The 25931-nt window shown below is 40.8% G+C and overlaps 1 protein-coding gene across 3 annotated transcripts in view; it reads right to left on the bottom strand.

The window, feature by feature from the left end:
* Window positions 1–966: 966 nt before the first annotated feature.
* Window positions 967–25931, bottom strand: part of MACROD1 (mono-ADP ribosylhydrolase 1) — a 1001762-nt gene continuing 976797 nt past the window's right edge. Inside the window, exons 9-11 of one of the 3 annotated variants that reach the window (XM_075837242.1) lie at window positions 23349–23430; window positions 9122–9152; window positions 967–1185 (exon numbers count right to left, since the gene is read on the bottom strand). In XM_075837242.1, the coding sequence (XP_075693357.1) occupies window positions 9148–9152; window positions 23349–23430 (87 nt within the window). In that variant the 3' untranslated portion in view covers window positions 967–1185; window positions 9122–9147. Of the gene's footprint in view, window positions 1186–9121; window positions 9153–14047; window positions 14158–23348; window positions 23431–25931 lie in introns of those variants that run through there. The other 2 variants (XM_075837241.1, XM_075837240.1) reach the window with 2 other exon arrangements.

Below are 25931 nucleotides of genomic sequence, written 5' to 3' on the forward strand. Positions count from 1 at the left end.
ACAGTGTGAGCAGTAAAGGAAATAAAGGGGAAGTAGAACTCATACGAGCGCTGCAGCCCCTCCAAAACAGCTGATCGGCGGGGGTCCTGGCAGTCGGACGCCAACCATTCAGATATTGATGGCCTATCCAGCGGATAGCTCATCAATTTTTTGGGACTGGACAACCCCTTTAACTTGTTATTTAGATTAATTATATTTCTAAACTGTAAAATGTATTTTAAGCAGAGCTGTAGCTTGAAGCCCCAATACAAGATCTATAAAAGCTACCATTACCATATGCCATTTATAATACTGATGACGACTGGGGGATTTTATTTAAAGAGAATCTGTCACCATGTTTATGCTGCCCTCTCTGAGGGCAGCATATAGTGGTGCCAGAGACCCTGAATCCAGTGGTGTATAACTTACCTTCCACTGTTCAGTCGTCTTCATAAAATCGCTGCTTCTCTCCTGCAGCGTGAGCCGAGCAAGGAGTCCTCTCATTGATAGTCTAGAGCTCGATATTCATGAGCTGAAGCTAGCTCCGCCCACCCGATGCTGATTGGCAGCTTTCTCCCCATGCACAGTATGATGAGAAACCTGTCAATCAGTGGCTGGTGGGCGGGGCTAATGAATACAAGCTGCTGAAGAAAAAATTATTTTACCAGAAACTACTCAACGCTCAAAAGTAAGTGATACGGTGTTCGAATTAGGGTCTCTGAACTACTTTATGTTCAGATAGGGCAGCATAAACATGGTGACATATTCCATTTAAATCCCCCCAATGGTAGGATTATAAATGGACTGCAATGGTTCTTTGAGAAAGTATTTCTATAATAAATATTATAATTTTGTTGCATTTCCTGAATGATGTGATGCTCTGTCCCTCTGATTGGTGACTGTCTTTATTGAAATCTCAGGCTATACCTTTTCTCATTGTGACGTTTTAGTAGATGTCTCAGACTAATGGAAAAGCAGATCAATAAGTGGTTTTAAGCTAAGCTTTTAATTAAATGATTAGGGCGGTACTTTGTTCTTTTCTCCATTCTGATGCCTTCTGTTTGGGGTTAATAATCACACTATTAAGGCATTGATTTAATTGATATCACAGAAAAACAAAAGTGTGACAATAGAGAGAGGGGAATCTTCTCCATATGATCAGTCTCCACACACAAGTCTATAGTTTACAGGACACCTCCGCCCAGTCTGTAAGGAAAGAAACAAAGATTAACACCACATATGCATTTTCATTTAATGACATCATATTGCAGCCAGGTTCTGTTTTTGCCAAAAAAAAAAATTCCTTCTGAGCTAACATTCTGAAAGGTTACTTAGACATGGCAGAAGAAAAAACTGTGGAGGGATCTGCGAGCTGAAACCCCCAGCCATCATCAAAGCAATGGTCATGGTACTTAATTTAACAGAACGCCTTCAAATAAGTATTCAAATAAAGGGAACCTGCCACGTGGTACATGCTGTCCGATCTGCAGGCAGCATGTTTTAGAGCATAAAAAGCTGAGCAGATTGATATATAGCTTTGTGGAGAAAAGAAATCAAGATAACCTATATATTATCTATATAAATACCTGCTGTTTCTATGCTTAGGAGTCTAGTAGGTGGTCCTATGCAGGGATTGACAGCCTTCCCTGCGTGGGAGTAATACCGCACACTGGTCTCCTAAGCCCAGAATGAGCAGAGGTTTAGATCAATAAATTTACTCTGAATCTTTTCCCACAAAACTATATATAAAGCTGCTCTGCTCCTCCTGCTCTATAACATGCTACCCTCAGATCGGACGGCTCGCACCACATGACAAGTTTATTTTAAAGATTCTCTGTCACTACATTATAAGTGCCCTATCTCCTACATAAGGAGATCGGTGCTATAATGTAGGTAACAGCAGTGCCTTTTTTTTAGAAAAACGATCTATTTTAAACCACTTTATGAGCGATTTTTTGTTTTATGCTAATGAGTTTATTAATGCCCAAGTGGGCATGTTTTTACATTAGACCAAGTGGGCGTTGTACAGAGGAGTGTATGACGCTGACCAATCAGCGTCATGCACTTCTCTCCATTAATTTACACTGCACTAGCGATATAGTTATATCGCTATGTGCAGCCACATACACAAACACTAACATTACTGCAGTGTCCTGATAATGAATATACATCACTACCAGCCTGGACGTGATGTTTATTCAGAATCCTGACACGTCTGTAGCGTCTCTGTGAGATTTATAGCAAGGCAAACGTAATCTCGCGAGATTACGATGTAACCTGTCATTTTAAACGAGATTACGTTTGCCTTGCTGGAATCTCACAGAAAAGATTCAGAAGTGGTCAGGATTCTGAATAAACATCACGTCCAGGCTGGTAGTGATGTATATTCATTATCAGGACACTGCAGTAACGTTAGTGTTTGTGTAGGTGGCTGCACATAGCGATATAGCTATATCGCTAGTGCAGTGTAAATGAATGGAGAGAAGTGCATGACGCTGATTGGTCACTGATTGGTCAGCATCATACACTCCTCTGTACAACGCCCACTTGGTCTAAAGTAAAAACACGCCCACTTGGGCATTAAGAAACTCATTAGCATAAAGCTAAAAATCGCTCATAAAGTGGTTTAAAATAGATAGTTTTTCTAAACAAAAAGCATTACTGTCACCTACATTATAGCGCAGATCTCCTTATATATGAGATAGGGCACTTATAATGTGGTGACAGAGCCTCTTTAAGCACAATGGCATTTTTTTTGCCCGTAAGTAATACAGGATCATTGGCCACTTTGTTTTGGGAATTAGGGGGGTCCAAGCTCACACACACCACACAATGTAATATTGTAGTGGAATTCCCTTTATTAGCATCTTCAGTACCTGGTGTTTGCACCGTATTATAACTGTGTAGTCACCATGAGGGTATGTTCACACGCACTAATTACGGACGTAATTCGGGTGTTTTTGCCCCGAATTACGTCCGAAAATAGCGCCTCAATAGCGCGGACAAACATCTGCCCATTGAAAGCAATGGGCAGACGTTTGTCTGTTCACACGAGGCGTAATTTACACGCCGCTGTCAAATGACGGCGCGTAAATAGACGCCCGCGTCAAAGAAGTGACCTGTCACTTCTTTGGCCGTAATTGGAGCCGTTATTCATTGACTCCAACGAATAGCAGCGCCAATTACGTCCGTAATGGACGCGGCGTTCAAGCGCCTGCACATGCCGTTACGGCTGAAATTACGGGGATGTTTTCAGGCTGAAACATCCCCGTAATTTCAGCTGTTAAGGACACCCTCGTGTGAACATACCCTGATGCATAGTCATGTGACAACATATACACAGAAGAAAACCAGCCCTGATGAAGTCCAGACCAGTCTAGATTTGAAAGCATACTAAAAGCACCTTTATAGAATAGGTAACGTTGACATGATGTAAACAGAGTACTGTATATGGTGTCTAATTTGCATTCAAAAATACCATACTTCTCACAAGATACAGATATGACTAAAGCTAGACATGCACATTAACCCCTTCCCGTTGTAGATAACTCATATTTTCATTTTCTTTTTTTCTCCCCACCTTCCAAAAGCCATAACTTTTTTATTTTTCCGTCAATATAGTACTATGAGTGCTTGATTTTTGCGGGACGAGTTGTAGTTTTTCGTAGCACCATTTATTGTGCCATATAATGTACTAGGAAACGGAGAAAAACATTATTTGTGGGGTAGAAAATGAAAAAAAACATCGATTCCTCCATTGTTTTTTGTGCTTCGTTTTTACGGAATTCACTGTGTTTCTAAAACAACTTTATTCTGCGGGTCAATACGATTACGGCGATACCAAATATATATAGTTTTTTTTCTATATTTTACTACTTTTACAAGTAAAACACTAAGTGTAAAACATGAAATTTATTTTGTGTCGCTAAATTCTGAGAGCCATAACTTTTTTATCTCTTTGTCGATTAAGTGGTAAGAGGGCTTATTTTTTGCGGGATAAGCTGTAGTTTTCAATGATATTATTTTGGGGTACATCCATTTTTTGTGGCAGATGAGGTGAACAAAAAATAGGCATTCTGACGTTTAAAAATTTTTTTTTTCGCCGTAAACCGTGCGGGTTAAATAATGATATATTGTAATAGTTCAGGCTTTTACGGATGCGGCGATACCAATTATGTTTATTTTTTATTACTATGCTCTAGGGGGAAACTGAGAAAAGGTTTTTTTTTATACTTTTAATATTTATTTTTTTACATTAAAAAAAACCCACTTTATTTTACACATTTTTTCTTCTTTTCTTAGTCCCCCAAGGGGACTTCAACCAGCGATCGCTTGCACTATATACAATGAAAAACGGCTCCAATTAAGTCCCAAGAAGTGTACTGCACTTCTTTTTTTTTTTTTTTTTTTTTGCAATTATTTTTATTATAATTTTCAAATAAACAACAAATGTTACATAAAGTGCTTCATATACAAGTATATATCAATGCTTCAAAGTAGTCCATCTTGCACGCAAAACTTTTAACAGAGAACCAGAAACAAGGGGAGGTACAGGGGGGAAGGTTAGGAGGGAAGGGAAATTGCTGATATCTGTGTTATCTCCATCTCCACTTTATACTGCACTTCTTTTGACGAGGCTGTAATTTTACGTGCCGTCTTTTGACAGCGACGCGTAAAATGACAAGTCGTCGGCACAGTACATCGTAAAGCCCATTGAAAGTAATGGGCAGATGTTTGCCGACGTATTGGAGCCAGTTTTTCAGACGTAATTCGAGGCGTAAAACGCCTCCATTACGTCTGAAAATAGGTTGTGAACCCAGCCTAACTACGGTGTGCTGCTTGTGTTTTGAATTCCTGTATAGCTGGGAGCTTGGTCTGCTTCCTAGGGCTTGCACCCATACCTATTCCGGTGCTGCTGGACTTTCTGTTTTGCTATATATATATATATATATATATATATATATATATATATATATATATATAGGAGACAGCATATCTATAGCACTATGACTCCTATAGCTATGGATAGGATTAGATACAGTGTCTCAGCAGACTTTATCACATATGATAGGCTTAGATATAGCTCGCTGACATTATGGCTCCAGAGCTGGACCCAGGAATTTTTTTTTTTTTATGTGTTACAATTTTTTTTGGGTGTTTGTATTTTTTACAGGTTTGGTTGTTATTCGAGGACAAGGTTTTTTTTATTCTCAATAAAATGATTAACGAGGATTGTGTTTTCTTTTTATTTCAATAAAATGTCTTTGTATTTTTTTTAAACTCTATTACTACTGCCTTAGCAGTGGTGCTGGCTGATTGACAGCGTCCATTACTAAGGCGGGGCTTAACGTTAGTCAGTGAAAAGGCTAGCACTAACACCCATTATTGCCCTGGTACCCACCGCCACCAGGGGTGCCAGGAAGAGCCGGGTGCGATCCAGTACCCGACCATCTGTAGTGATGGTCGGGTACTGGGGCAATCGCTGGCTGGTATTATTAGACTGGAAAAGGCTAGAAACTGTGGCCTTTCCACCCTGATAATGCTGGCCTGCTGCTGTTGCTATGTTTTACCTGGCTGGTTATGAAAAATAGTTTTTTTCCTATTATATATTTTTTTAAATATGATGTGTGGTTCCCCCCATTTTTCATAACTAGCCAGATACAACATAGCAGCAGGCTAGCATTACCAGGGTGAGAAAGCCTACAGTTTTTGGACTTTCCCAGCCTAATAATACCAGCCTGCTGCCACTCCAGTGCCCCGACCATCACTACAGATGGTCGGGTAATGGATTGCACCCGGCTCTTCCCGATACCCCTGGTGACGGTGGGTACCGGGGTAATAATGGGGGTTAGTGTTAGCCTCTGCACCGGCTAACACTAAGCCTCACCTTAGTAATGGAAGCTGTCAATCACCCAGCGGCCATAGCTAAGGCGCTAGTAATAAAGTTTAAAAAAAATACATAGAAAAAATACCTTATTGAAATAAAAAAAAATCCACACAATCCTCATTAAGCATTTTATTGAAAATAAAAAAAGCCGTCATCGAAGTAGTCCTGGAATCCGACGTAGTCCAACAACCGAACCTGTAAAAAAACAGACAAAAAACAAAAAACCCCATTAGTAACACATGTGGCAGGATTAGATACAGTGGTCATGTGTGATACTGTTTGTTGGACTCTGTATCTAAGCCTACCACAAGACAAGCTTAGATACAGGTCCCAGCAGACAGGATCACACCATGTGTTATCCTGTCTGATGGTCCCTATATCTAAGCCTACCACATGGTTGTAATGGATTTGCCTGACACAGCTTCTTTGTCGACGCCCCTGGTTAATCAGCCTGCATCTGTGCCTAGGTCTGTTAGAGTGACTCGATCTGCTACCACTCAGGCTGGGAGGCTGAGGAGTGGGAGAACCTATCACAGCCTGGCCAGACGGAGCAAGCTCCCACCCTCTGTCTATTTATACCTTCATTTTATGCTCCTCCTTTGCCTGTGATTCTGTCTGGTTTCCTGGCTCTGCTGCTCCTGCTAGTACTATTGACCCCTGCTTCAAATTGACCCTGGCTTTACTGACTACTCTCCTGCTCTGCGTTTGGTACCTCGTACACTCCTGGTTTGACTCGGCTTGTTCACTACTCTTGTTGCTCACGGTGTTGCCGTGGGCAAAGGCCCCATTTCCCTTAGCTTCTGTGTACCCTTGTCTGTTGGTCTGTCGTGCACTTATTGAGCGTAGGGACCGTCGCCCCAGTTGTACGCCGTCGCCTAGGATGGGCCGTGCAAGTAGGCAGGGACTGAGTGGCGGGTAGATTAGGGCTCACCTGTCTGTCTCCCTACCCCGTCATTACAATGGTAGGCTGAGATACAGGGCCCCAGCAGACAGTAATGTTATACTTACCCACCTCTACGGCTCAGGTCCTGCGTCTCAACGTTGTGCACAGTGTCGTGAAATCATAACGCAGAAAGATGTCAGGACCTCCGCTGCACTCGGGAAAGAGGAGGGTAAGTATACTGTTACTATAGTAACAGTGGCCCATGTAGTTTATTACATAGGCCCCAGTTACTATAGTAACTGTTAATAGATGTGGTGCGGGGGGCCGTGGTCCCCGCTGGCTTCAGAGGCCCGGTGGCAATTGCGACCGCTGCGACCCTATAGCTGTGCCACTGGCTTAGGCTATATTAACATCTGTGTTGCAGATTCCGTCATATTTGATGGGAAAAGTAGCATTGCATGCAGCGCTATTTCTCCATCAAAACAACAGACACCACGGCCAAATTCAACTGTGTCAATGTGGTCTATCAGGCACTGGTAAAAATGACAAATATGCCACTGCAGATGTGAATAGAGCTATATATAGATGAAACAATGACATTGACAAATTATTAAGTGGGAAAAATAAATACAGATATGAATGCAGATAGTCATATACTTTATCCGTATTTAGACCCATATGTCTGTACGCTCATGTGAATGAAGCCTTATATTGCTTTATTCAACAGTTTTGCTGTTTTGCTTTTTTTTTCCTAATTACTTGTCCTCTTTTCTCGGGACAACTATTTAAATGTCAACATAAGAGGATGCATAAACCGTAGTTCTGATGCTGCATTCAGACATCATACATAATGCAGGCTTGAAAAAGTAATCAGGGCTATTGGATGTTTCTAAATAAATGGTTAAAAATGGATCTTATACTGATTGTATTATATACCGTATGATGCCTAATGGATTTATTTTATTTTTTATGTCTAGTTTTCTCTGTATGAATTATGTGAATTTTCGGTATCTTCAGTATGTTGCATAAATGCATTTGTTTGGAGGCCCCACATATGTCAGTGATGGTAACCTTACAATTTAATTGTATTGCAGTAAATATTAGTATTTGCTTCTTTGCAGTTCCTAGAAAAATTTGAAATCAGTGTTTCTTATAGATTTTGCTTATCCTACAAACACTGGATTGTAGTTACCATTTGCAGGCAAAAAGTCTGAAACAAATCAGTTGATTTTGTACCTGCACATTATAAGAGCATGCACACATTCTATGCAAACAGATAAAGAGACGTCATCTCCGAATGCATGCGACTAAACCGAAGTATCTGCAAGTACTAGGAGGATACAAGGGAACTACTTAGTAGTTAGTACATTTCTACAACATAATAGCCTTTGTCACTTTAGTAGGGAAGATATTGGCGTAGAAAAGGAGGAGATTTCGTGTTTGGTTTTTTTTACAACAAAAAAAAAGTTGCAGCTGCAGGGAATGACGTTGTGCAAGTGAAAGAGGATGCATTTTTCTTATATGTAGATGGGCAGACAGTGGTTTCTGTGGAAGACTTGGAAAAAAAGATAGCATTTTCTCCCAAAATAAATTTTGTGACTCCCTAGTCCAAGCAGGAACACCAAATGGTAAATGGATCACCCCCCCCCCCCCAGTGTAAGAGTGTAAGAAGAACAGAGGAGTACAATGCATAGGTGCACTAAAATTTGTGAGATATCCCCTTGTATCATATATAAAACAAGAGAGAATTACCTGTCCTGGGTTCTGGTTCTTCACCGCCAAGAGTACCAGTGATAAGCTGAATTAGTACAGGAGTGGTAAAAAAAAAAACCTTGGCAGGATTTCTAAACTGTATTTCTCTGTCTATCTGTCTATTAGGGGTTAAGCTACCTCATAAAAATGTCTCCACTCTTTAAAGTAATATGAAAAAATAATAATCTGTGGCCATTTTCTAGACCCTTTCTCCAGATCTGCTGTGGCACAATGATAATTCTGCCTTAGTGGGGCCCAACAGATTTTCTGCCTCTGCCTACACATAATGTGGTTGCTTCTTGGAGCACAATACAGGTTGAACACAAAGGTTTGCACTTGTAAAATTCTCTTGCACTGTGCCAAGTTTGCTTTTTATAATTAAGATCCTTTTTACAGAATTCTGCAATACATATGATAATGTAGTCGCTTACCTAACTTATACATAAAACAGAATATATGATATGACACAAAGTATTCACATTTTCATGAAAATAATCTGTTTTACACATCTACATGCATATGTGTATATAATATTAGGATTCATCGATCAGTTGTTAGACGCATTCAGTGCACACATTGTAGTATGTTAGCGGTCTCTGATGTACACACAGCTGTCTTACCCTGTACATAGCGGACGCCTTCTGTGCTACTCTGGAAAAACAGAGAGAGTTATAACCTGTCCCCATTGCCCTGTGCAAGTCATCTTTACAAGATATTATCACGTGATGCCTTCCCTGTACCATTGTGAGCAATATTAAATGACAGAATATATATATAACTAAAATACCTGCTCCATCTAAAGACCCGTTATACAAATAGCTGAGGCAGCCATTCCATGGACTGAATCAATGCTCACAAGCAGATTATGAACATACTGTCCTACTCCAGGAGACTCCCTACAAAGAAGCCAAGTCTCCTGAACAGCTGGGAGTCAATCCACCGGGTGAAGTGAGTCATAGACAGCTCTGCCTGACAAATAACTAATAAGTAAAGCATTAGCAGCCCCTTATTGGACACTCACAAGTCACTTTCTAAGGAAGAACAGATAACACTGTGGCTATTAGTGTCATGGTGGCACTCAAAAATGAGTCACTATAGCTGTCTGTTATGGGGGTGCTGGGAGTGTCATTATGGGGAAACAATGTATGTCAGTGTAGGCTGTTGCTGAAAAAGAAGCATTGTGGATGTTATGTTGAAATTGTGAACTTCACAATAAGGCCTCATGCACACTTCCATCACCGTTTTAGCGTCCGTTTTTGATGGATCCGTGTGTCCGTTTTTGTTTCCGTGTGCACTCCGTTTCCGTTCCGTGTTTCCGTTTAAAAAACGGATGTGAACTTCACTTGAACCTGTCACATGTCCCAGGAAACACCCATAGAAAGGTTACAAGAAGTTTTTTGTGCTGTTTTCTTAGCTTTCAGAGCATAGAGAACAGTTTGAGATTACTCTGCTTGGCTTACTTTGGATTTACAGGTCGTAATTACGACCCGAAATAGCGGGCCCATAGACTTCTGTTAGCCACGGGTACCTTCCCGTTTTCTCACGGGAAGGTGCCCGAGCCGTTAAAAAGCTAGAACATGTTCTATTTTTTTATTTTACGGGCCGTGCTCCTATACTTTATAATGGGAGCACGGCTCGGAAAAACGACCGGCTGCCCGTGCTCATCTCCTGAAATATTCTGTGCTGCCTTAAACTCTGTGGACAGGTCATGATCCTGTTTCTTTTAAATGCTGCTGGGGAACCCGCTCGATCCACGATATAATGCTGCGCTACAGTGCAGCATTTAAAAGAAACAGGATCCTGACCTGTCCACAGAGTTTAAGGCAGCACAGAGTATTTCAGGAGAGGAGCGTGTGATTGGCTGCAGAGGCCGCGGCAGCCTGTGATTGGCTGCAGAGGCCGTGGCAGCCTGTGATTGGCTGCAGAGGCCGAGGGCAGCCTGTGATTGGCTGCAGAGGCCGCGGCAGCCTGTGATTGGCTGCAGAGGCCGCAGCAGCCTGTGATTGGCTGCAGAGGCGGTCACGTGACGAGCGTGACCACCACTACAGCCTGTGATTGGCTGCAGCGAGCGGTGACATGGATGAAACGTCATCGCTGGAGGCCGGACAGGAGGAATGTAAGTGTGAACGTATTTATATATTTTTTTTATTACATTAAAATTTTATTTTCCGCGCGCCGAGCATGGTACTGTCAAGGTTGCTGAAAGAGTTAGTGCAGCCCATTAACTCTATCAGCACCCTGGACAGTACCATGCTCGGCGCACGGAAATTACAGGTTCGGTCAGAACTAGTTCGGTCCGAATCGAACTTTTTCGTGAAATTCGGCGAACTAGCCGAACCGAACTTTTCATACGTTCGCTCATCTCTACTAGAAATAATACAGAATACAACTGTGCAAGGTCTACGCTACCCTCTGACACACTTGAAACTGCGCAAAGTCTATACCGGTCAGAATTTTGGGATTGCAAAGCACATGTTATAAGACAGCAGGTCAATGCGAAAATAACATTACTGTGGGTGTGTAAAGTTTACCTACTGAGAATTACATACAATGGAACAAAAGAAAAGCGTGCTCAGAAAACAAGCAGTGCAATGTGTGCATTTACTTACTTATTTTGTGACGCTGGGCACTAGTTCCCTTCTGCCATCTGCGTGTCAAAAGCTCCTTGGCAAGCTCCTCCCACGCGGCGTCCTTTTTATAACGGTCGTGGTAGCATTCTGTGCGCGTATCCCACAGTTCTGGGTGATCCTGCACCAATGCTATCATTCTTTCCACATCCATCTTCAGAACTGACTGGCTACTGTAGACTGTGAGTCTGTGAACTTTGTCCCACCCAGCCGTTGCTATGGCAACGGATCAGTCAAAAACGGACAGCACACGGAAGCATTCAGTGTGCCATCCGTTTTTTCCACTGACCCATTGACTTCTTTGGGCCACACGGTCACTGAATCACTGAGCAAAGTAGGACATTCTCTACTTTGCACGGAACGGAACAACGGATCAGTTTAAATAACGGAAGTGTGCATGGGGCCATTGCAATGAATGGGTTCAGGGTGCTATCAGTGACAAAAATGGATAGCACCCTGAAGGAAAAAACTGAAGTGTGCATGAGGCCTAAGGGCTCCCTGGTTGCTACTGCTATGGTGGCACTAATCAGGAATTAGAAGGGTCATTGTGGGGCATTGTAAACAAGCCAATATAAGGGTATGTTCACACGGCCAAATTTCAGACGTATACGAGGCGTATTTTGCCTCGTTTTACGTCTGGAAATACGTCTCAAATACGTCGTCAAACATCTGCCCATTACTTTCTATGGGTAGAACGCTGTATTGTCCACACGACGCGTAAAAAGAAGTGCAGGACACTTCTTTGGACGTTTTTGGAGCTGTTTTCTCATAGACTCCAATGAAAACAGCTCCAAAAACGGACGTAAAAAACGCTGCAAAAACGGCGTGAAAACGCCGCGAAAAATGCGAGTTGGTAAAAAAACGTCTGAAAAGCAGGGTCTGTTTTCCCTTGAAAACAGCTCTGGATTTTCAGACGTTTTTGTTGACTACGTGTGAACATACCCTAAGGGTGTCTTCTATTATGAGACAGGATTTGCACATTTATTTGCTATCCATCTTGTAAAAATCTATGTATAAGTAAATTCTTCCCCCTTCTGTATTTTTTCATCAAAACTGAAATGGATCACTGCCTAAAGAAGAAGGTAAACATCCCATAAAGAACCCTGAGGGTATGTTCACACGCTTAACCAAAAACGTCTGAAAATACGGAGCTGTTTTCAAGGGAAAACCGCTCCTGAATTTGAGACATTTTTTGCGGTGTTTTTTACGTCCGTTTTTGGAGCTGTTTTCTATAGAGTCAATAAAAAACGGCTCCAAAAACGTCCCAAGAAGTGAACTGCTCTTCTTTTTCGTAGGCGTTTTTTTGCGTGTCCGTTTTTCAAAACGGCCGCTGAAAAAAACCGCCCGTGGGAACAGAACACAGATTTTCCCATTGAAATCAATGGGCAGATGTTTGGAGGCATTCTGCTTCAGATTTTTGGACCGTTTTTCGGGCAGAAAATAGCCCATGTGAACATACCCTCAGGCTCCAATCACACTGCACTTTGCTATGTTTGGCATATACACCAGGAAGTTCTCCCAACATATACGCTGAAGTGTCCATGTACCCTTGGGACCCCCCTCTATGAGCCAGAATGGGGAGTCATTTATGAGACAAGCCATTTAATAGCCAAACTTATGCTAAAAGAGTGTTCTTTGGCGTATGTTTGGCCAGTATACTTTTTTTTTTTTGTAACTGTACTACATGTCTATGCCTTATAGTGGGATCATGTGAAAAAAGAAATACAATTATATATATATATATATATATATATGTGTATGTGTATATATATATATATATATATATATATATATATATATATATATATACACACACACTGCACTGTATACTTGTCTGTATAATGGAAGTAAATTGCAGATGTGTTCAACTATATAGGCTAATAGTTACATTTGTCTAGCCAGAGCATGCATTTTGTGGCACGCTTCAAGTGTATCAGTTGAACGTTTTCCACGACAGTGATGTGATCATTGCCAAGAACCATTCTTTCTCAACATTGGTGGGGGTCATTTTCCTACCCTTTCATCATTTTATTCACTATTGAATGTTTTAAAGCTTTCAATCTTGTGGCAGTCTGTGTAAAGTAGTCTGATGAAAAGAAAAGATAAATTCATATTTTACACGAGAAGCTGCCACTTTCCAGACTGTGCCCGCCAGCAGTTTTGTTGATATACTTTCTCATTTATTATTGAAATCAAAATCATACTGTTTCTTGCAGTGAATGGCAGATATGAATGCAGCACAGTCTATTTAACTCTTGAAAAGAATCAACTTTAAGATGCCGCAAATTCTTAATTTTAATCAATTTACTTTTCTCTTTTGCCTTAGACGAAAAATTCTTAAGAATCATTCCTGGGTTTTACTAATATGTGATGAATTAATTCAATTATGAGGAAATGCTGGACTGTGTATTCTTGAGTTTGCAGTTCTATTTCTTCCTGTATTTATATGCAGGAAGCAGTCAGATGGGAATTTCAGCAGTATAATGAAGTGCACATAAGGAGAGGGAGTCATAGCAGCAAGAAGGAACACAAATCCTTGGAAACATAGTCCCACAACACACAGGCCTGTTCAGCTACCAAAATCTCTGGGCTCAGAGCTTAGCAGGTGTCCTGACTCTTCCTCTGCTCAATGTATTTCCTGCCTTATTAAGGTTCATTATTGTTTATTTTCACTTTTCAGAGCCATTTAACTTTTAAATACACAAGACATATTGTATTGATGGTCCTCACCTTTTGTTCAGATGATGCAAGCACATGTCAACTGACAATGATTTACTAATTATCACCTACAATATTTATGTTTGTTTTTATTTCATGTAGAATGTTGCAGAAAAGCTGTAAATATGCATGGAGTGCGTAAATAAGGCTGCAGCAACACGGCCATACTCTATTTACAGGCTGTCTATATTGTGCCAAAAAGTGGATTAGATCCCATTAGAGGAAAGCAGGAAGACATTTCCGTAGGAAAAATTGTGATCCAACCCCAAAAGACATCAAACGAACCACAAATCTGGCCGTGTGAATGCAGCCTGCAAGGAATAGAATAGAAGTAAAGTGTTTTGTATAAGACTTGATAAAGGATAATTTACTGGATACAAGTGTTGACTACCATATCCAGAGGGCTAATTTCTATGCATAGCTAGTGGGTTTTAGAGGAGACCTATCAGCAATCCTGACTGAATTGGACAGCGTGAGACTGTATAGGGACAATCTAATAACAGCCAGTTGTCAATTTATTCATTCATTTCTAGGACTAATAACAGAGGAACCACAAAAAGCAGAGTTCTAACAAAAATATCTAGCATTATTATTTCATGGGGAATACAAGTATTTACTAAACAGGCATGTCAGGAGAACTTAGGCTACATTCACACGACAGTTAAAAAGTTTTCAGAACAATGATGTTCTATGGGCGTATTCACACGGACGTTTTTTTTGGCCGTCAAAAAATAGGACATGTCATAGAAGTCAATGGATTCGTTTTTAACGGTTGTCAATACATGTAACAACAGCTAAAAACGGATCTGTGACATGGGGTTTCAAGAGGCAAGGGAACTATTCCCTTGCTGGCTATCTGCGGCGCGATGACGCTGAGTGCCCTACACACTCACCGATGCAGCGCCGTCTTCTTCGGGTGTGGTCTCTAGTCTTCACGAAGGCGAAGGGTTCTGCGAAGACCACAGGTGAAGATTAGTGACCTACCTGAACAAGACGGCGCTGCATCGGTGAGTGTGTAGGCATTCAGCCGATTGTTTATTAATAAATGTCGGGCTGTGTGGCATCATATACATCGGGGCTGTGTGGCATCATATACATCGGGGCTGTGTGGCATCTACAGGGAGGCTGTGTGTCATCTACGTCGGCGCTGTGTGGTATCATATACAGGGAGGCTGTGTGGCATCATATACAGGGAGGCTGTGTGGCATCATATACAGGGAGGCTATGTGGCATCATACACAGGGAGGCTGTGTGACATCATCTGCAGGGAGGCTGTAAATAGTGTCTAGGTGAACATGTGACCTTCCTTTGGGTGTTTTCAGGGGGTTGGGACAAAAAAAGTCTGACCAATGAAATTCATCCATTTTTTTAATGGCCATGAAAAACGGATGCAAAACAGATGGCCATTAACAGACGGACTGGAAATGGATGAAAATTTGGAGACACGATGATGCAAAATCGCCATGAAAAACTGACAGTTGATCCGTTTTTAATGGCCATTTTTTTTCCACTGTCGTGTGAATGTAGCCTAACAGGCACTCTTTCAGTGGCAACAGAAGCATTGTGAAGTATAGCCAGTATCATCCTTCATAGACTGGTGGCATACAGTAGGAAATCAGATACAAGAAATGTTTTGAATTTCTATAAAACTGCAGAACTACTTAACCCCTTCCCGCATTTTCACGTACATGCACTTCGGGAAATGCAGCCTGTTAGCGCATTCCCACGTGCATGTACGTGATGGAGATCGCGTGGGCACAGAAGCTGTGGACGCGCGATCGCCGCGGGAGGCTGGCTGTAACGGACAGCTGGGCTCCCGCTGCAACTGCTAAAATTGAAGAAATCTTCAATCTCAGCCGTTTAACCCGTTAAATGCCGCAGTCAATAGCGACCGCAGCATTTAAATCTATTGACAGAGGGAGGGAGCTCCCACTGTCACCCATCGGCGGCCCGCGATTGCGATCTCAGGCTGCCAACGGGTTGCCATGGCAGCCGGATGTCTAAAAAAGACCCCCAGGCCTGCCCTGGCTGTATGCCTATTATGCCGTGCCAGAGGCATGGCATAATAGATTGCCTGTCAGTTTTACACTGACAGGCAATAATTCATTGGTATACTAAGTATACCAAAGCATTATATATGTGATCAGCAGATCGCATAGTGAAGACCCCTGGTGGGACTAAAAAAAAAAATGTAAATCAGTTAAATAAAGTTTGTGAAAAAATAAATAAAAAATTACAGTCAAAATCAAATAAAACAAATCACACATACACATATATGGTATCCCCGCGATCGTAACAACTTGACCAATAAAATGAATAAAATTAATTAAACCGCCGGATGAACGGCGTCCAAAAAAACCGCAAAAAACAACGGCAAAATTCTCTCTTTTCTCCCATTCCCCCCATAAAAAATGTAATAAAAGTTAATCTATAAGTCCTATGTACCCCAAAATAGTACTAATGAAAACTACACGTTGGCCCGCAAAAATCAAGCCCACATACGGCCACATCGACGGAAAAATAAAAAATGACGACTCTTTGAATGCGGCGATGCAAAAACAAGTAATATTTTTCTAAAAGGGTTTTTATTGTGCAAACGTAGGAAAACATATAAAACCTTTACATATTTGGTATCCCCGTAATCGTGCCGACCCATAGAATAAAGTTAACATGTTATTTACGCTGCATAGTAAACGGCGTAAATTTGTAACGTGAAAATCAATGCTGGAATAGCGGCTTATTTTCAATTCTCTCCTAAAATAAAGTTAATAAAAGTTAATCAATATATTATAAGCATCTAAAAATGGTACAATTACAAAATACAACTCGTCCCGCAAAAAACAAGCCCTTATATGGCTATGTCGACGGAATAAAAAAAAAGTTATGACTCTTGGAATGCGATCGTGAGAAATCAAAAAATAATCCTTGGTCATTAACGTGCAAAATGGCCCGGTCCTTAAGGAGTTAAAGGGTCATTAAAAAATAAAATAAAAAACGACCCTTTAAATTGAGTTAGTGGTTTAATCTGCCTGACTGCCCTTAAAGGAACACTTAACATGGAAATGAGTGGGAAAAATAAAAAAAAACAGAAATTAAACTATTTGCCTGACTACAAATCAAGAAATTACGTAAACAGTCTTGTAGAAACAGGGGTCTTTCACGTCTTGTATCTGTAGTGGCAGGTTTTGCTTGGTGTCAATTGAAGTTGGAGCTGTAGGATAAGGGTTATACTACCTCCCAGCCAAAGACAAACCAAACTATGCCCTACCCTTTTCCCATAAATATTGTTTTCATAGTCTAAAGTTAGGACTAGATAAAAAGACGGGGAGACCAAATGGATACTTCAAGAAAAAAGGTAGTTATCTCGAAACACGTTATAATGATAGTGCGGGCACATGATCTGTGCCCGTGCCAACCACAGTGGGTGCCTGCTGTAAGTTACAGCTAACATCCCGCTGTAACAGCCAGTTTAACCCCTTATAACCTAGGGAGTTTAACCCCTTAAGGACACAGCCTGTTTTGGCCTTAAGGACACAGCCTATTTTTTCAAATCTGACATGTGTCACTTTATGTGGTAATAACTCCGGAAAGCTTTTACCTATCCAAGCGATTCTGAGATTGTTTTCTCGTGACACATTGGACTTTATGTTAGTGGCAAAATTTGCTCGATACATTAAGTATTTAATTGTGAAAAACACCAAAATTTAGAGAAAAATTGCAAAAATTAGCATTTTTCTAAATTTATATGTATCTGCTTGTAAGACAGATAGTAATACCACACAAAATTGTTGCTAATTAACATCACCCATATGTATACTTTAGATTGGAATCGTTTTTTGAACATCCTTTTATTTTTCTATGACATCACAAGGCTTAGAACTTTAGCAGCAATTTCTCAAATTTTCAAGAAAATTTCAAAAGGCTATTTTTACTGGGGCCAGTTCAGTTGTGAAGTGGATTTTAGGGCCTTATATATTAGAAACCCTCTAAGTCAGCCCATTTTAAAAACTTCACCACTCAAAGTATTCAAAACAGCATTTAGAAAGTTTCTTAACCCTTTAGATGTTTCACAGGAATTAAGGCAAAGTAGATGTGAAATGTTCACATTTCTTTTTTTTTTCAGAAATTCATTTTTGATCAATTTTTTTTGTAACACAGAAAGTTTTACCAGAGAAACGCGACTCAATATCTATTGCCCAAATTCTGCAGTTTTTAGAAATACCCCACATGTGACCCTAGTGCACTTATTGACTGAAGCACAGGCCTCAGAAGCAAAGGAGCACCTAGAGGATTTTGGGGTCTCCTTTTTATGAGAAAATATTTTAGGCTCCATGTCGGGTCTGAAAAGCTCTTGCGGCGCCAAAACAGTGGAAATCCCCCAAAAGTGACCCCATTTTGGAAACTATACCCCTTGAGGAAATTATCTAGGGGTATAGTGAGCATTTTGACCCCGCAGGTTTTTTGCAGAAATTATTGGACGTAGGCCGTGAAAATGAAAATCTACATTCTTTCAAAGAAATTTCCACAAGGACTAAAAGGAGAAAATGCACCACTACTTTTGTAAAGCAATTTCTCCCGAGTAAAACAATACCCCACATGTGGTCATAAACGGCTGTTTGGACACACGGCGGAGCTTAGAAGGGAAAGAGCGCCATTTGGCTTTTGGAGCTCAAATTTAGCAGGAATGGTTTGCGGAGACCACGTCGCATTTGCAAAGCCCTTAAGGGACCAAAACAGTGAAAACACCAAAAGTGACTCCATTTAGGAAACTACACCCCTTGAAGAATCCATCTAGGGGTGTAGTGAGCATTTTGACCCCACAGGGGTTTCATAGATTTTATTAGAATTGGGCAGTGAAGATAAAAAAAAAACCTTTTTTTCCAATAAGACGTAGCTTTAGTTCAAAATGTTTCATTTTCTCAACAAATAAAGGAATAAAAGAACCCCAACATTTGTAAAGCAACTTCTCTGGAGTACGGCAATACCCCATTTGTGGTCATAAACGGCTGTTTGGGCATACGGCAAGGATCAGAAGAGAAGGAGTGCCATTTGGCTTTTGGAGGACAGATTTTGCTGGATTGTTTTCTTGACACCATGTCACTTTTTCAAAATGCTCCTAAGGTACCAGTACAGTGGAAACTCCCCAAAAGTGACTCGATTCACGAAACTACACCCCTTGAGGAATTCATCTAGGGGTGTAGTGAGCATTTTGACCCCACAAGTGTTTCATAGATTTTATTAGAATTGGGCAGTGAAAATAAAAAAAATCCTTTTTCTTCAATAAGACGTAGTTTTAGCTAAAAATGTTTCATATTCTCAACAAATAAATGAGAAAAAGCACCCCAACACTTGTAAAGCAACTTCTCCTATGTACGGCAATACCACATATGTGGTCATAAACTGCTGTTTGGGCACAGAGTAGGGCTCAGAAGGGAAGGAGCGCCATTTGGCTTTTGGAGTACAGATTTTGCTGGATTGGTTTCTGGTCGCTATGTCGCATTTGCAAAGTCCCTGTGGGACCAAAACAGTGGAAACCCTCCAGAAGTGACCCCATTTTGGAAACTACACCCCTCAAGGTATTCACCTATGGGTGTAGTGAGCATATTAACCCCACTGGTGATTGGCAGAAATTGGTGTGCACTCGATGTTGCAGAGTGAAAATCGTTTTTCAATAGATATGCCAATATGTGGCACCCAGCTTGTGCCACTGGAGACACACACCCCAAAAATTGTTAAAAGGGTTCTCCCGGGTATGGCGATGCCATATATGTGGAAGTAAACTGCTGTTTGGGCACACTGTAGGGTTCAGAAGGGAGGTAGCGCCATTTGGCTTTTGGAGCGTGGATTTTGCTTGTAGTAGTTTTGTTTTGAGTCTTACTGGTGTTTCCGTTTATAATGTGGGGGTACATGTAAGGCGGGCGGAGTATATAAGGGGCATAGTCAGGTGGTATAGTGGGGTAAAAAAAAACAATAAAATAATCCATAGATGTGTGTTACGCTGTGACACAATCCTTTCTGCACAGGCCGGTGTCGCACTAATAAATGGTCTTTACTTATTCCCCTTTTGGTCCACACTCGGCACCTTTGAAGTTTGGGGAATTTTGCTGGGAAAGTGTTGTCCTGATATAATACGGGCGCCCTCACTTCCAGCAGATATGTTTGTGCCCTCCCCTTCCTGGTTCCCTAATTTTAGGGGCCTTGATAATTCGCCACTTGAAAAGAGAAGAAACGTTCCCCTCGGTCCGGCACAACTGCATATTTTTATTTCCTGGCTTATTGGTGCCTTGACTAATTTTATTTTTTCATAGACGTAGTGGTATGAGGGCTGGTTTGTTGTGGGACGAGCTGTAGTTTTTATTGGTACCATTTTGGGGTACATGCGACTTTTTGATCACTTGTTATCCTTTTTTTTTTGGGAGGCAAGGTGACCAAAAAACAGCAATTCTGGCATATTTTTTTTTTTTTTTTTATACAGCGTTCACCACGCATTATAAATTACATGTTACCTTTATTCTGCGGGTCAGTCCGATTCCGGTAATACCTAATTTATAGCACTTTTTATGTTTTACAACTTTTTGCACAATAAAATAACTTTTGTAAAGAGAATGGATTTTTTCTGTCGCCAAGTTGTGAGAGCCATAACGGTTTTACATTTTTCGTCGACGGAGCTGTATGAGGGCTTGTTTTTAGCGAGACGAGCTATAGTTTTTATAGGTACCATTTTTAGGTACATGCGACTTTTTGATCACTTTTTATTTAAATTTTTGGAAGACAAAGTGACCAAAAAATAGCAATTATGTCAGTATTTTTTTAGTTTTTTTTTTACGGCGTTCACTGTGCTGAATAAATAACATAATATTTTTAGAGTTAAGGTCGTTACGGTCGTAGCGATACCAAATATGTATGGCTTGAACTTTTATTGTATTTTTTAGAACTTTTATTTTTACTTTTTTTACACTTTTTTTTTACACTTTTCTTTAGTCCCACTAGGGGACTTGAAGGTCCAACTGTTTGTTTGATGTTCTAATACATTGCACTACCTATGTAGTGCAATGTATTAGTACTGTCAGTTGTTCACTGACAGCAAGCCGATCACAACCCCCGCAAAACCCTCGCCACCTAAGCTCCCTTCAGCATCGGAAGCTCTGGCCAGCACTCTGGCCGAGGATTCGCCTTCTAGACGGATTCGCCGCCATTTTTCCATCCCCGTTGTAGATCGTGCCACTCCTGATGCAGATAGCACCCCCCACCCCCCGCTGATGGTAGCATCGCACCCCCCACTGTAAATAGCACCACATGAACACCTGAGTCTAGGAGCGGAATACCCGGTGTCAGCTCCTGAGTCAGCTCCTGAGTCTAGGAGTCGCACTGGCCGGGGATTCCACTCCTAGACAGAGCCAATAACAGGGGCTCTGTCTAGAAGCGGAATCCCCGGCAAGTGCGATCAGACACTGGGGATTCCGCGCATAGAGTCAGTTCAGGTGGCGCTATTTACAGTGGGGGGTGCGATGCTATCTACAGTGGAGGGTTGCTATCTAGAATCGCACCCCCCACTGTAAATAGCGCTATCTGAACTGAACCTAGGAGCGGAATCCCCTGCGTCAGATTGCACTGGCCGGGAATTCCGTTTCTAGACAGAACCCCTGACGTCACTGTCCATTTGTACAGTAACATTAGTGGCTCTCTCTAGGAGAAGAGTCCCCGGCCGACACTTTGGCCAGGGATTCCGCTACTGGAGAAGCCCCTGGTGTCACTATCCATAAATGGACAGTAAGGTCAGGGGCTACTGGCAGGGGATTCCGCTTTTAGAGTTAACCCCTGATGTCACTGTCCATATATGGACAGAGACATCAGGGGCTTCCTGTAGGAGTGTAATCTTCAGCCAGAGGGATTCCGCTCCTACAGGGAGCTACAGTGGTGTTATTTACAGGAAAGGGGTGCCATTTATGGTGGGGGGGTGTGGCACTATCTACAGGGGGGTGCTATATACAGGGGGTGTGTCACTATCTACATGGGGACTGTGGCATTATATTGGCACTATCTACAGGGGACACTGTGACGCTATCTACATAGGCAGTGTGTGTGGCACTAAGTGGGCATTATCTACAGGGCGCTATGGGGGCACTGTGGCGCTATTTACAATGGGCACTATCTATGTGGGCACTGGCACTACTTATGTGGGCAATATGGCACTATCTACAGTGGTATTGCATCATTATCTACATGGGCACTGTGGTGTTTTCAGGGGGTTGGGACAAAAATCCCTAACAAATAAAATTCATCCATTTTTTTAACGTCCATGAAAAACGGATGGCAAATGCTGGTTAAAAACGGTCAGACGGCCAGGAAATGGATTCAAATTTTTAGACACATTGATGCAAAACAGCCATTTTTTTTCACGGGCGTGTGTATATAGTCCTCTTCACTATACCCTCAGCTATCCAGGGTGATGGAGAGAGAAGAGGACTAATTGTTACAGAGCTCTACAGTGTATGTAGATAGATAGATAGATAGATAGATAGATAGATAGATAGATAGATAGATAGATAGATAGATAGATAGATAGATAGATAGATAGATAGATAGATAGATAGATGATCTAAATATGCACTAAGAACCTCCCTATTTGTAAGTAGATATAGTAGTAATGCATATTTATTTATATTTAGTGGCTTAGGTGGCATTAGTGTTCGCAGTGTGCTGTCGCCATTTCTTTGTCTGCTAGATAGATAGATAGATAGATAGATAGATAGATAGATAGATAGATAGATAGATAGATAGATAGATGATCTAAATATGCACTAAGAACCTCCCTATTTGTAAGTAGATATAGTAGTAATGCATATTTATTTATATTTAGTGGCTTAGGTGGCATTAGTTTTCGCAGTGTGCTGTCGCCATTTCTTTGTCTGCTAGATGGATAGATAGATAGATAGATAGATAGATAGATAGATAGATAGATAGATAGATAGATAGATAGATAGATAGATAGATAGATAGATAGATGATCTAAATATGAACTAAGAACCTCCCTATTTGTAAGTAGATATAGTAGTAATGCATATTTATTTATATTTAGTGGCTTAGGTGGCATTAGTGTTCGCAGTGTGCTGTCGCCATTTCTTTGTCTGCTAGATGGATAGATAGATAGATAGACAGATAGATAGATAGATAGATAATTACAAAAAAGTGTTTTTTCTTTAATTTTTAGTGATTTGTCTGCTTATAATAAAAATTAAAAACACTGAATTAATTAAACTAATCTAGTAAAGTCTTGTAAAAAGCAAAGTAAAAATAGTTGTGATATTCAAAACGGTTCCAAAGATATTATCGTTTAAAGAAGATTTGACATGGAAACAGGGGCATCAATGACCCTTGGTCATGAAAGGGTTAATCAGGCACAGCAGCTTCAGGGAAAATAAATTCCCCGCAGCCGTCATTGAAGTCTGAAAACAAAACATCATCCAGGTACTGTACAATCAGTGACCCTCCTTTTACTCACCGAAGGGAAAATATTCTGGTAGCTTCTTGAGGTAAATCCCTTCATCTTTCTCCAGGAAGATACAGATTATAATACGGTCAAACTGAGAATCAAAACAGATACTTTAGGTCATCTTTTAATATTTAACTGACATAATGGAGAGACATAAACCAAAAAAGAGAGTGATTTAGCGGACAACAAGTTAGGAATGTATGCAACAAAGCAGGTAATGCTTAAGAAGGACAAAGACTACTGCTGTACTGATGAAGAGGATGCTGGAGAGGAGGTCTGAGTGGACAAAGGCTAGGAAACATAAAGGGGTCGCTGATATTTAAAATTAGATATTGAAATGAAGGCGGAATAATGCATATGATAGAGACCACATCAGGAGATGTTTTACTGACGCTTCCCATAGTCTTGGGCATCTAGTATTTCTTATTGAATAAAACAGTTTCTAACTTCTTTCTGACCTGTTCTCACAATTTCTTATAAAACCGTAGAGTGCACAAAAGGGAAAAAACAGAGATGTAAATCTATGCATGCAAGGAATCTGTAAATAATACAAGGATGAGATCATTAAACATACTAAAAGTAAAAAAAAAAACACTGCACTGTGATGCCATATGCATGTACAGCTGTGTTATCATCACGCTTTTGGTTTACGTTCGGTGTATATGCCAGGGAAATCTCCAAACATGTGTGCCAAATGTAAACCATAACATATGCAACTGTATACCATATCGTTGCATACTTTCCTTATGTAACATAAACATACACTGCGCAGTATACGTTTCTTAGCGGGAAGCCTCTGTACTGAAATAAGTAGTAGACTATGCTTTTCAGCACAGAAGCAAAAAAGGTATACCAAATGTATGCCAAAAAGACACTCCGAGTAATCGTAATGATTATTTCTAAATCTATATGGACAATATGATAATCGATAAAACTATCATTTATGCTTGATCAAGATCGATTGTGCATACAAAAAAAATAGCTCTATCGGAGAACGCAGCATATACTGTATACCATATTAAGCCTGATGCATCTTTTCTGTTATTACACAGCAAAGAAGAAAGGAGTCTAGACTGCAGAGATTTCGAAAATCTGCAGAGCTGCCTGCTCTATATAAACTGTTCCTCCAAAGTTCCTCCAAAGTTACTTTCCCGCCCATCTTATTAATTAGGACTCATGCGCGATACTCGCTGGGCATCGTACGGTTGCCTCGGCAACTGTACCACCCAGCATGCAGCTACGGCGGTAGTAGGAGGTATGAACTAGTCTGGCCGAAGGGGTGTGCTCAACAGCCATCCCTGCTGAAGGATGTGCCACAAGGAATCATAATATTATCTGTATAGTAGTGTAATTAACCTCTTCAGGACTGAGCCTGTTTTGGCCTTCAGGACGAAGCCGATTTTTCAAATCTGACATGTGTCCCTTTATGTGGTAATAACTCCGGAATGCTTTTGCCTATCCAAGTGATTCTGAGATTGAAACTGGGGAGGGAACCTCCAGCTCACCTTAACACTCCAGTGTGGTGTAGATTGTAGGCTGCGCTCGGGTCCTCGTGTCGGCACAACGGCAGGTTAACGAGCAAGGGAGAAGGTAGGATCCAGCGCTGGGTGCAATTAAAATGGATTTTCTTTTCCAAGTTTAATTGGAATGAATTAAAAGGAAGTCCAGTTGCTTATAGTCCTGGGTGTGTGAAATGTGGAGGTGCGTGTCCTCGGGGGCCTACGCGTTTCGGACGACTGCCGCGTCCTTAAACTTGGCTGTAGGACTATAAGCAACTGGACTTCCTTTTAATTCATTCCAATTAAACTTGGAAAAGAAAATCCATTTTAATTGCACCCAGCGCTGGATCCTACCTTCTCCCTTGCTCGTGATTCTGAGATTGTTTTTTTGTGACATATTGTACTTTATGTTAGGGAAAAAATTTGGTCGATAAATTCAATATTTATTTGTAAAAAACACCAAGATTTGAAGAAAATTTGCAAAAATTTGCATTTTTCTAAATTTAAATGTATCTGCTTGTAAAACAGATAGTAATACCACACAAAATAGTCACTAGTTAACATTTCCCATATGTCTACTTTAGTTTGGCATCGTTTTTTGAACATTCTTTTATTTTTCTACGAAGTTACAAGGCTTAGAACTTTAGCAGCGATTTCTCATATTTTAAAGAAAATTTCAAAAGGACCAGTTCAGATCTGAAGTGGCTTTGAGGGCCATATATATTAGAAAGCCCCCATAAATCACCCCATTTTGAAAACGGCACCCTTCAAAGTATTCAAAACAGCATTTTAGAATGTGTTTTAACCCTTTAGGCGTTTCACAGGAATTAAAGCAAAGTAGAGGTGAAAGTTACAAATTTCCTTTTTTTTTTACAAAATTCATTTGTAAAAAATTCTATACCACAGAAGGTTTTACCCGAGAAATGTAACTTATTATTTATTGCCCAGATTCTGCAGTTTTTAGAAATATTCCACATGTGGCCCTAGTGAGCTAATTTACTGAAATACAGGCCTCAGAAGCAAAGGAGCACCTAGTGGATTTTGGGGCCTCCTTTTTTTTTAGCATATATTTTAGATACCATGTCAGGTTTGA

The sequence above is a fragment of the Rhinoderma darwinii genome, chromosome 9 (assembly GCF_050947455.1).
Source record: "Rhinoderma darwinii isolate aRhiDar2 chromosome 9, aRhiDar2.hap1, whole genome shotgun sequence".
NCBI lineage: Eukaryota > Metazoa > Chordata > Amphibia > Anura > Rhinodermatidae > Rhinoderma > Rhinoderma darwinii.